Below are 12399 nucleotides of genomic sequence, written 5' to 3'. Positions count from 1 at the left end.
ATCCAATCGTATTTAATCTATTATTGGTATAATGAAATGTGACCTCAGTATCCTTAATAGATCCTGAAAGATATTCCATAAAATAAATTCAGGCTTTCTTAAAGATAAAGAAACAACAGCTGCAAAACATGCACAGTCTTGCTTAACATTACTTGATCCCGTGACATTTAATTAAAAGTCCAAATACATGCATGCATAGCCCCTCCATCTCCATTGAATAGGGAAAAGCATAGATATACTCATGGTCGACCTTTTGCCGCTACTTGCACCCACATTTTTTATACATAACACTGCAGCCCCATACATGAAAAATTACATCAACCATTGAAATTTGAGCATTGAGAATCAAATCATTCATACTAATAAATAAGTTTGACTATGCACCAATGCAGAGAGAGAAAGGGGGAGAGCTCATATTATTAACAATTCCTCACAAAAAAATTGCTCAATAAATAATAGTAATAATATACTGTTAATTTTGATGTTTATTTTTGTATATGTTGATTAGGGTAATTTTGCTAGCATAACCAAGTCCAAAATCTTGACATCAAGACTGTCATCTATCCTTACAATGCCATCCGTGCCATCCACACCAATTAACTTGCCAGTAACCCCACGAAGTGAGCCACCCATGATTTTGATCTTATCTGATTTCCTTGGGGGTACTATCTCCATCTCACTCGGCATCACAATTATGGTATCGCCACTGTCATTTAATCCGAGCCCCACCTTACACGATCCATCCTGTATTTATGGACCATCAATTATTTTTCAAACACTCCCATTACAGTCAATAACAGTGCCTTACAACATGCCTCACTACAGATGAGGTTTCAACAGCAGCTTGGTCCCATGAGGTCTAAAAACTGACCATTTTTTGTGGTAATATCTATTACAATACTAGAGTATATGCCCTGACTATGCTTCAGAAAATTAAGAGTTAAAATATCATAAATACCCGACATATGAAAACTTTAAAATCTATATAAAATGAATACAAAAGTCAAACTTCACATAAATTGTCATACTTTGGAAACAAAAATAACATATACACTATACAAACACAAATTTCTCTAAATTGAACCATTATGACAAATTACGAACACTTATTTGCCCTCTAAATTGAACCACTACCAAAAACCATGCAAGATATAAAATGAATTGAGACATTACACAAGTACAACAAGAAAAAAAAATCGCAATACGAGAAATAACATGAAAAAGACAGGAACACATGAACATGTCATAACATACATAGAGGTATCAATATTGTATCTAACAATAAAAGATTATTCCCATAACCAAACATATAATCTATAATTATAAACCCAAACAATTCATGCCATAAGCTATAGCCTAAAGTTGATTAATACCAATGCTCAGCTCTCAATTAAACATGGATTCAATTTCCTTAGCCTAGTATTGGTTTTGGGGACAACTTTTAAGAGGACTACACATGAAAAACTGAACCGAAATGCAAGTATTTCAAACAAAGGACATTCGTGGATGGTACATGCACCTTTAGAACATAGATATATTTGAAATATGTAATCATTAAAGATAATAACCAATTAAGCAATTGTAATAAAAATTAAACCAAGACCATTTCAATTTTCATGGCACTGAAGAAAATAATTTGTAAATGTATATTTATACAGAAGCAAAAGGCAAATATTTTAGAACATTGATGGAAGACATACCTGAAGCACCTCTTGGATAATTCCAAGAGTCTCATCTCCAGATTTGTGCACATTGACCAAAATATCAGGCATGAACCATGGTCCTTCATTGCCAGCACCTGCAAGCACTGAATGTTAAATTGGAGGGATATTTACAGTTTACTTTTTTCTTTCATTTTCTTAAAAGTTTTGAACTGCAATGCAGGAAATAAATTAACATAAACTTAAAGCATTCTAGAAAAACTACAGAAGTACCGAAGCCTTCATTTCTTCAGTTATAATGAAAAACAAACTCAAAATGGGTTCCAGGGTTAACAACAGAGAACTAATAAAAGAAATTTTAAGAACTGATCAAAAAGGTAAGTTATTCAGCATTTGTCACCAAAACAGATCAGGTATAAAAAGAATTAATGAATTATATGGGAAATAAAATTTAAATCCCATAAAAACATCCAGAACCTCCAGGCAATGACCCAAATAAAAAATGTTCAGTATTCTAAAAAAAACAGGTGGGGGAGACAGAAAAAGTACCTATTACAGGAGACATAATATCAAGACCGCCAGTTCCAGGTGTCATTGGCTGCCCTCCAGGTGTACCTGGAATATAGAATCCCGAACTTGGCGTCATAGGCTGCCCACTGGGAGTTGATGGCATATAAGGACTAGGAGCATTGGCTGAAACAAACATACAATATGAGCAACAGTGCAACACTAAAGAACATCAACACATTCAAATAGCAAAAGTAAGCCAAAATATAATTACCATAAGCCAAATTGCTATCCCTTGGTGTTCCAGCCTCACTGTAATTACCACCAGGAGTACTAGCCCAACCTGAACCAGGAGTAGGTGCTTCATATGCCCTAGAAGGAGGACTTCCAGGCTGCAAGGAACAGCATTACAGTTATTTTACAACGAACGAATCAAATTCATATACTTTCAGTTAGGAAAAATAGCTATATCACTAATGGCACCAAACTGTGGAAGAAATCTAACCTGATACTGCAGACTAGTTCCCCAAGAGGCAGGATTTCCTTCCTCCCAATTATCCCTAATTTGCAGTCATAATAATAATAAAAAACCAATCGTTAACCAGGCATGATTAAACCACTGAGGCAGGATGCACTCAATAAATGGAATCTACAAATAAACCTGGGTGGACTCATTGGTGCATAAGGATTCCATGCCCTGTCACGCATAGGTGTTCTCATGCCATCATGGATTGGTGTTGCTACAGAGAACATAAAAGTAACCAATTACTATGGTCCTAGTATATAACAATATCAGTTATTAATGGAAGTATCCACACTTGAAAAGCACAAGAAAACACTAAATACATGAAAAAAAAGGTACCTCCAGGATCTCTCATAGGAGTCATATATAGATGTAAAGGAGTTCGTGAAGGGTGCATAGGTGTTTCACTTCCCATACCATATCGAGATGTATCACTGGTGAAAAAATAAAACATACAACATCAGAACACGTAAGAAGAGAGCTTTCATAGTCAAGAAACAACAAAATGGATGCCAAGGAAATCATATTTACCGAGTGGGTGTTGAAATAACCACATTATCAGATATAAAATTGCGATCGACTGCAGACATGAACAAGTTCTATAAGTCATAAAGATGCTAGAGAAAAGGAGAAAACATTTCGAACATTAACTTGAACTTGCCTGTAACAACCTTCATTTGAGACTCCAACTCAACTCTAACTGATTGACCTTTAATATCTACAACACGTCCACGGTAACCCTTAAAAGGACCCTGTCGAATTTTCACAGTAGTACCAATCAAAGCATCATGCCCTCCTCTTCCACCTCTGTGTCTCCCGCTGGCTGTTTTGAATAGGCAGAAACTAATAGCATCAAGCTTATACTGAAACTTAATCACTTAACTAGAGAAAATGAAAATTCAGACAAATCCAAAAACCATGTTTGTACAAACAAGAATGACAAAACCAACATACAATCAAATGGAGGACCTCCCCTAGCAAATCTCCTTGGTGATGGTGGTACACGTGGTGGAGTCTTGAAGCTACCAAATCTTGAGAAAGAATCACCCTAAAAGATTGAATCAAGTTCACTACCTCAATTAAATGGTGTTAATTACACATGAATTAACCAGCGAAAAAATGAAAAGAAAAGACTAACATTTCTGTTCCCATTGGAACGTGATCCTCCCACTATACAACAAGAATCAGCTTTAACACATATAAACCCAGCATGCTCAAGGTGATGTCGATCATACACGAACAAAACTCCTCTGTATATGTGCTCTACAGGGCCTTGTTTCCCCTAAATTTATAGAAGTGGATGGTTAGTAAACTAAAAATTCATAAAGTGAATACTAGGACAAACCAAAATGAAAAACGAGAATCTTACTTTACAATGACCCTCAAGTATCCTAACCACATCTTTCACAGAAATAGGATTCCTATATTTGTCTTGCACATTAAATTTTTTGTCAAGCTTGCATTTGATTTCCCTCAATTTGACAAGAGAAACCTCTGGCCGCTCTGGAACACCCTTAAGAACCTAAAAGAAAGTAAACGACCATGAGAACAGTCAAAAGAGTAGCAGTGAAAATCCGGTCACTTAAGAGAGGTCACTCACCTGAAATGCTTCACTTTCTACACGTATAATTACTCCAAAGCTATTGTTACTGAAACATAATTAATACCTTAAGACCCCAAATTAACTAAAGACAAGTCCAAATCCTTCAGCGAAAAACTACTTACTCTAGTAGCACAAGGTCATGAAGCTCAAAGTCCCCAATTTTTGTAACACCAGTAGTTACTTCAGAGCTCTCAACGACATCATCAGCAAAAACACGGATCTAATATAAGAAATGCCAATTATTTTTCCACAAAGATATTCTTTAGGTCTGGACCAGACTTCAAAAGATGTATTACTTACATGTTCTTTGGTTGTATCAGATAAAATGATGAGAACATGCTGCTCAACCTTGACAACCATACCGGTTGCACCTTCCTTCGTCCCAGAAACAACCTTCACGTGATTCCCAGGCTCAAAGTACTTACACAACTCTTTTTCGTTAACAGCAAGAGTTTTCTGAAAAACATCATTGAAGGCCAAGTATGACCTAGCAATAAGATATCTTACATGCACACTAGTGATCAAAGACTTAACTCAAAGAATACCAATATTGACTGAATTCTTACAGTTTCATTTCCGGTCTAATATGGACATTCTCTTCCTCAACCTTTTCAACCCATCCCTTTAAATTTTTCAGATCTCCCTTGACAACAATAACTGCATCACCCTTCAAGAAATGGTTTTTCTTTCTGTTTGCAAACAAAGTTGATAAACCAACCATTTCACCTTCTCCATTATTGCCAGGTGTCTGAAACTTTTCGAGTTCATCAAACGTTGGTTTTATGTTATGAGCACTAATTGACTTCATCGACACCGTTTTGTACAAGAACCCATCTTTAAACAACATGCCCCCAATATTCTCAAAGTAATCACCAGTGATCGAATTTCGTCTGCGCTCTACACAAATATGAAGTTCCCTAGAAAAAGCACAAATATCAAGACATGTGAGCTTAAGTTTTCTGAAACAAATAAATGTGGTAGATTTTTCACTAGAGGTTGGAACCATTTAACCTACCTAGCTTCATCAACATTCATAAAACGAGGAGGAGGGACGAAAGCTTTCTTCTTTGCAACTTCTCTTCCTTCCTGTATGAAACAGTATAAGACCAGATCAAAGATGATGGAACCAGGAAAGAAAGCCAAATAGTTCATGTAAATCAGTTAAAATACAATCATATATAGACAACTAACAAACTATACCTGCATTGGAAAATTAAAACACTATCTTATTGTAAGGCTTTCAACATGCACAATCCATGAGATAAACACCTAAAACAAATGCAATCAATTCCATACCAATTTATTAGCAAGAGCCTGTAAGTCAATCCTAGGAATCAATTTCACAGTGACTCTCTGCCGCACATTATCCACATCAACCACCTATGAAATAGAAATTACACAGTCAGACTAAGATTTTTCAAAAGGGAATATTCATGAAAGTAGAAAAAGACAAAAGGCATACTTGAGCAAGATCACCCTTGTATGTCCCAATCTTCATTCTGACCCAGGTATCTCTAGAAAGATCAGCCGCTTTGCTTTCCACTGATAAAACATCAGTCATTTCTCTTATTGGAACAAGCATAATCTTTGCTGCAAATATGGTACGCAGACCTTTCACAGCCTGAAGCTGATCAAAATTGGTCAACAGAAATATATGTAGACATCTAAGGCTACAATATCCATCCAAAAATTAAAGCAAAAGAATAAAAGATCGCACACCTCTCTCACATGGGCTTCCTTGTCTGCTTCAATATAAATATAATTTTTAAGTTGATCAAGGGCAATAACAGACCTGATTTGTAGTTCAGATCCTTTATCAATGCATTTCTGCATGAGGCAAACTGCAGTTTCTCGTTCACGACCAATCTAGCATGCATGAACATGATCTTAGTTGAACTCCACAGCTAATGTACTAACCATTTCTGCCCAATAACAAGTTTTCAAAACTTAAACTGCACAGGAAATCATCATCATACCGCACATTTCACCATCCACAGCTTTGGATCTCTTACTGAAGGCAAAAGTGCTTGCTGCTCCACATCAGTTGTCTCCTCATCATATTCTGTGTGACTTGATCTTGCATACCTAGCCTGAATGCTTCTCTCAAGAGCTTCAACATCTTCTTGTTCATCCTCCCGGAGTGGTAATGGGCGACGGTGCATCCTTCTACCAACGTCTTCATCAGGTAGATCAGCTCCAGTCTCAACTATGAAATCTGCATTTCCAGACATCAATATATCAGCAACATTAAGAAAATCAAGGATGAAAAACCAGGCACAAATAGAAGGTTCAACAGAAATCACCATACTAAGATATGCCACTTATTCATTACACTCTTATCAGTGAAATAGCTTTCTATGACAATTCCATAAGGGTTTACCAAATCAAATCATTGTGCTGATTATGCATGCCTCATCAGTCAATCTGAACTGCATTTATCTTTTTCAATCAGAGCAACATGTACGATAATTGAAAGCAATATTGTTTGGGGCAAAACATTGAAAATGTAAACAAATGATACCAGCCATGCTATTCACATGAATGCTTCTACACATCATTTCTATCCGAGTTACTGCTACTGCAGGAGCTATAACGAATTGATTATAGGTGGAATAGAAAGATTCTCAAGAATAATATGCTAAAAACTAAGAAGCATAAAAAAATGACTAAATTAGAACTCAATAACCAGGGGAGGAGTAAAAGAAAAAACAAAACCTTGAAATTGCAATTGAATAATTTAAATTTCAAAACAAGGAAGTATTCTTAGAACTTGCAAAACATTGAATACAAACCATCCCAATACAGGTCCAAATGCAACAGAACAGTAAAAAGTGAATCAAGAACTATGCAGAAATGAACTCTTCTTCAGTTCCTACAAATGATTGTGATTCAATGTAATGAAAGAGGGATTCATCACATAAAAGTTTAGAATAAAAAAACAATTAGAAAACAATGAGCTCGCTGAGATTTTAACAATTATCGAAGTAGCAAATTTTCAAATTGAGTGATTATGTTCAAAAAGGAGGAATTCCTTGAATCTGCAAGCATCAAATGCCAAGTATGCAATGTAGCATTATTTCGGCCTTGCCTAGCCAATAATAGTCACATTAAGAGTTCATTGTAATGAATGAGACTTTTCGACAGACACGTTCAAAAGGAAAAGGTTGGAAAACTACCAAAGTCATTCCTGATGTTAAATTACACTACCATAACAATGTTGAAAACAACATTCTGATAATTGCTTAGATATCAGAATGACATACAACCACCTAAAGAGTTTTGAATTTAAGTTGAACTATATTGAAGTTGAACTAAATTTAAGTTTTGAATTTGAAAATAATTTCTAAAAAATAACTTAATTTAATTTATCTCAATATATGATCAATTAGAGCACATTAATCATCAATTTTCCCACTTCATTACCAATTTCAAGAACAAAATTAAGCACATGAAATTACCGTCCTCTCCCTCATCCTCTTCCTCTTCCTCATCGCTATCGACTTGAGCTTCAAGATCAAAAAACTGAGCGCCAACACGAGGAGCCTTGCTATGCTTTTTCCCACCACCGCCATAAAGCTCATCGTCATCGACATCATCTTCGTCTTCCTCATCGTCCTCCTCTGCCACGTCATCGATGAAATCAGATCTCCGCCGCTTCTTACTTGAACTGCCACGGCCTCTCCCTACGTCTTCGTCCTCGTCGTAATCCTCATCGACCAACAATTGGTCGTCATCTTCGTACTCTTCGTCTTCAATGTCATCATCTTCCTCACCTCTTCCTCTGGCCATTGCAGCAACTCGATGGAGGATCTAAAGTCTAAAAAAAAGATTTACGATATCATACTTCTGAATTTTTTGTGAAACCCTAGATAAGGAAGAGAAGCTTACGAGACTTTGTATATAATTAATTAATAGTTTTTAGGTTACCTGCAGCAATTCTTTTTTGCTAATAAATAACTAATCAAAATTTGTATTTTGTGGCTCGCTCTTAATCAAAATAATGGTTCACTCTTCTTATACTGAGAGTTTAGATACAGATAAATTAGGATTGAAATTAGTTATATTAATATTAAATTAAGAAATATTATCACAAATATTAAATCAAATTTAATATCTCACATTAATATTAAATTAATAAAATACTATATGTCGTCAAAAAATCATTATCATCGACCATCTATCGGTCGTCGGATCGTTGTCATCACAACCGTCGTGCCTGATGGTGTCATTGTCGACGCAACTTCCCCCTAGCACCCCGAACCATCATTGTTTTTCTCGAATGGGTCTGGTCGGCTCGGTGCCTCCTTACGAGGCCGTCTGTGTCATGGCTAGGGTGGAGCTAGCCCTTTGAACAGCTAGCTCTACGCCCAACCTCCCATTTTTCCCAATTGATAGGTGTCTTCTCAGGTCGATCGTTCGCATGACCAGTCGCACAGGGTGCAACATCCCTCGGCTAGGCGTTTGCACACCTAGTCCGATGCTAACAATGGGGTTGGCCAAGACCCCTAGCAAGTTGTTTGAATAGCTTGCTATCATGGTTGGGGCACCATGGGTTAGACATTCGCATGTCTGGTTGGTGTGACAGTAGATTCGGTCTGGACCAATGACGGCCTGGTCGATCCAGTCCAGCCACCGATTGGATCGTTAGCCCAGTTTCATACACAGCTCGGTTCATCCAATTTTTGGGTTTCGGTCTTGGGTTCAATTTTTTAATCTTAGGTCTAATTTTTAAGTTTAATTACTCATTGGGCCAATTGTCTGACTTAAAAATTAATTTTAAAAAATATCATATTTATTTTAATTAATCTAATCTTACTTGATAAAAAAATAATTTTCTCAAAAAAGCACTGATATTTTCTAAATTAATTTTTGAAAAAAATCTTTAATTAAATTCTTTAGTTGAACAAATTCTCACGACTGTCTAATTTAATTTATCATCGAATAAATCGGCTCAATTAAATTATTTCCGAAGTTGTAGAAATTTTTTTAATTCAAATGCAATCCGGTCGAGCTTTCATTGAGCTAGTGGAGAGACCAAACAGACATATACAATTAGACTCGAGTAATTGCATTTATATCTAAAGGAATCATTCTGATAATTTGTAATTTACTTAATTATGGAGTCAGTTCACAAAAAGTACCATGATTGAAAACTCCTTATTGTTTACACTTTACGAAACTAATTCATCCAATTGTTTTATCCAATGACCTCGTCATGTGTGTGTTACTTTCATATGATATTATTGATTCATTTGAGTTAAATTCGTTCACTCAATATAATCCTATTTTATTCCATTGTTACCATTGTGTCTTCTTAATGATTAATATGATCACTGTCAACTAACGATCATGATAAATTGCTCATTTGAGAACAAGCAACCCGTGACCATGTTTCATATTTATTAATCCAAACAATGCAAATGAGAAGATATCGTTAACTCTTTAATTGAGTTATGAATTTCATTGTTACTAGTAAAGTCATGTAACCAACATACCGGCTATCGGCTCAATCATCTTTAGAGTATAAACCTCCACTTATATCAAAGCACATGAGTCACATACGCATGGTCAATGACTAATCCAGGATTTAGGTAAGTCACACCATGAACGCCACAAGTGAATCAATTCACAAATGGATTCAGAATTAATTCAACTTGGGTCCAGTCCAATGTATCATTCTTTCAATGAGTACATGTATTTCTCTACCCGTAGACCCAACTGTTCTGATAGCCAAGACTAACCATCTCCTTAATTGGAATTGGAGACAACATAATAATCCTTCTAAGTATTTGAATCAAATGCTCACTTTGATTCTTTTACGGGATTATGGATTCGTTTAAATTATCTACTGAAGTAAGTTGTCTTTCTCGTAATGTAAACATTCTTACAGTGCCACTTATCATCAATTTGAACTTAGACAATCAATGGGATAATATTTGCTTATCACAACTTCGCTATGTATATAGAAAATGAAATACAAACACAAAATATATATTAGTGAAATGTAAAATTAATTTTATCTATTTATTCATCGTTCAAATACATAAAAAAATAATTATATATTTAATACAATATAGGTATATTTCCCAATAACATCAAGGTCAAGAGATGTTATTTCTAATATCCAGAATATCTTCCCACAACAACACTTGCTCATCATTAACATACTGGGCATAGATGTTAACAATAGCACAAGTGAAATCCATTTGTGTCCATTTTTCTTAAAGCACAATGTATCTGTCTTTACATAATTGATCTAGAAACACTGAAATCCTCTTTATCTCAAGCACAATGTATCTTCTAACTTTGCCTTTCCCCCACACCTCTCTCTCTACGTTTTGATCTTCAATTTTTTTATCATTTTCCTGCGAGCTCTTTTTACCAATAGTAACCGACAAAGTTTGGTTAGGAAATTTATAATCCAAAAAAATAAAGAAAAATTAGGCATAATTTATTACAATCCGTCAATTTAATAGGGATCCGGTGATTCTCGTAAGCTTGATAATCAATAGTCACTATCTCTAACTTTTTTTTGTTATGGGCCCATTAAAAGCCAATTTTCACACATTAAGATCATTCACTTGATAATGCTCCACATTATCATATTTTTAAATCTATTTGTTGTTGGGAGATAGATCACATTCCTAGAACAATAAATGTTGAGTCTAACAATCTACTTAAGCCAAGGGTCCTCTGCAAGTACACACAATATCTTTGTCAATGTTAGGATTTTTGAAAAAATTAGTTTAAAAAAGAATACTTTTAGGTATAAGGAGAGCTTAAGTTTTTTTAAATTGAGCATTATAATATTTATAATAATAAATTCTTAATTAAATTAGTACTTGTGTTTTGTGCGATGAGATCAACGTTGTTTCTCAACTTTCTATCGACAACCTTCTCTATTATCCTTAAACCCAGATTTGCACGAACCAATGCACATAGTGAATTTTTTTTTCTTAACTTTCAGTAGGCTTGTTAATTCTCTCTATAAGAACCGAAAACTATGAGCTCTCAAAAAATACTAATTAGGTTAACTTATAGTTCTTATTTATAGAGAAACAATACAAGAGTTTTGTTTAAATAAAATGTAATTAAATAATAATAGCTTAATAGAAAATACAATCTTCTACTAGAAGTGGAACACAAGGGGCTGCAACACATTCTAGAAAATTCTAGAGTTTTTCGCCCCTTTCATAAAACAATGTTTATTGGGCCTCTTGTATATTATTTACAATTATATACGTTATCCGGATTTTTATCCAACACTTATAATTTATCTAACCCAATTATTATTTTCTATTTCTCAAAATATTAATTAAATTGATTTGGCTTAAGGGTCAGAGAAGCCCTTAGTAAAAAATGGAAAAAAAAAATATCATTTGAGCCCTTTAAAAAAAGTGTCCTATTGAGTCATTAATGACCAAAACATAATCAACTAGGTCCTTCTATTAACAAAAACAATTAGTTGACCGGTTTGACTATTATAGGTGTTGGCATGGTAGACGACAGCTACTAGAAGTTGACCACGTGGAACGATGTTGAAATAATTAATAAAAATTATATCTAAAATGAACCTGGACAAATGATTGTCTATGTTCATTTGAATCTTGCTAACCATTTGATTAGAATTGTTCTAGATGAGTTTAAAACTAAAAAGTTGGAAATTATAAAAAATTAAAAAAATTTAAAAACTAAAAAAAAGTTCAAGTTTCTATATAAATATATATTTTTCATATTCTTGTTGTTTAAACAAGTTCAAAACTGGATTCGCATCTCTGGTTTTTATTTTTCTCCTTTTTACCTTACTATTTTCCTTTCTCTAAATCCTTTCACAAGCTTCCTTCTCCAGGTTTCACCTTTGGTGGCTATTTTACTAAAATGACCTAAAAAAATTAAATATTTATAAGAATAACCCAGATTCAAAAACATTAATGAAAATAACCTGGAAGGAACAATGCACGATGGTGCCGACAACCCCATGGCTGGCACCCATGTCAGAAAGGATTAAGTTTTTTTTTTGGTGTCGGTAATGTAATGACTGGCACCCATGTGTATTTTTTGCTTATATTTTGTACAATACATTTTACACATGGCTTTAAAAAAAC

General features: G+C 34.7%; 1 protein-coding gene across 3 annotated transcripts; it reads right to left on the bottom strand.

Moving 5' to 3' along the window:
• Positions 1 to 393: 393 nt before the first annotated feature.
• On the bottom strand, positions 394 to 8293 carry LOC107914125 (putative transcription elongation factor SPT5 homolog 1). 3 transcript variants are annotated; one of them, XM_016842897.2, is made up of 23 exons: positions 8222 to 8293; positions 7753 to 8111; positions 6271 to 6509; positions 6014 to 6160; positions 5757 to 5921; positions 5591 to 5674; positions 5310 to 5380; positions 4861 to 5211; positions 4595 to 4781; positions 4417 to 4514; positions 4292 to 4340; positions 4061 to 4213; positions 3830 to 3973; positions 3646 to 3739; positions 3353 to 3514; positions 3223 to 3271; positions 3031 to 3125; positions 2830 to 2908; positions 2674 to 2728; positions 2443 to 2560; positions 2211 to 2354; positions 1701 to 1798; positions 394 to 744 (listed from the first exon to the last, which is right to left on the bottom strand). In XM_016842897.2, the coding sequence occupies exons 2-23, from the start codon at positions 8081 to 8083 to the stop codon at positions 505 to 507; spliced, it is 3153 nt and encodes a 1050-aa protein (XP_016698386.1). In that variant the 5' UTR covers positions 8084 to 8111; positions 8222 to 8293; the 3' UTR covers positions 394 to 504. The 3 variants fall into 3 exon arrangements, with proteins under 3 accessions (XP_016698386.1, XP_016698385.1, XP_016698387.1); XM_016842896.2 differs by lacking the exon at positions 8222 to 8293 and having other exon boundaries at positions 7753 to 8219; XM_016842898.2 differs by lacking the exon at positions 8222 to 8293 and having other exon boundaries at positions 5757 to 5915; positions 7753 to 8219.
• Positions 8294 to 12399: the final 4106 nt, after the last annotated feature.

Source organism: Gossypium hirsutum, chromosome D05 (genome assembly GCF_007990345.1).
Source record: "Gossypium hirsutum isolate 1008001.06 chromosome D05, Gossypium_hirsutum_v2.1, whole genome shotgun sequence".
NCBI classification, from domain to species: Eukaryota; Viridiplantae; Streptophyta; class Magnoliopsida; order Malvales; family Malvaceae; genus Gossypium; species Gossypium hirsutum.
This window is presented reverse-complemented; position numbering and strand designations above follow the sequence as displayed.

What these genes read in the sequence shown, in the direction of transcription:
- LOC107914125 (XM_016842897.2), bottom strand. Translation starts at nt 8,083, where the DNA reads ATGGCCAGAGGAAGAGGTGAGGAAGATGATGACATTGAAGACGAAGAG. An exon ending in AGGAAGCCCATGTGAGAGAG is followed by an intron (nt 5,922 to 6,013) that starts GTGTGCGATCTT and finishes AATTTTGATCAG; the next exon opens with CTTCAGGCTGTGAAAGGTCT. An exon ending in GCACCAATGAGTCCACCCAG is followed by an intron (nt 2,729 to 2,829) that starts GTTTATTTGTAG and finishes ACTGCAAATTAG; the next exon opens with GGATAATTGGGAGGAAGGAA.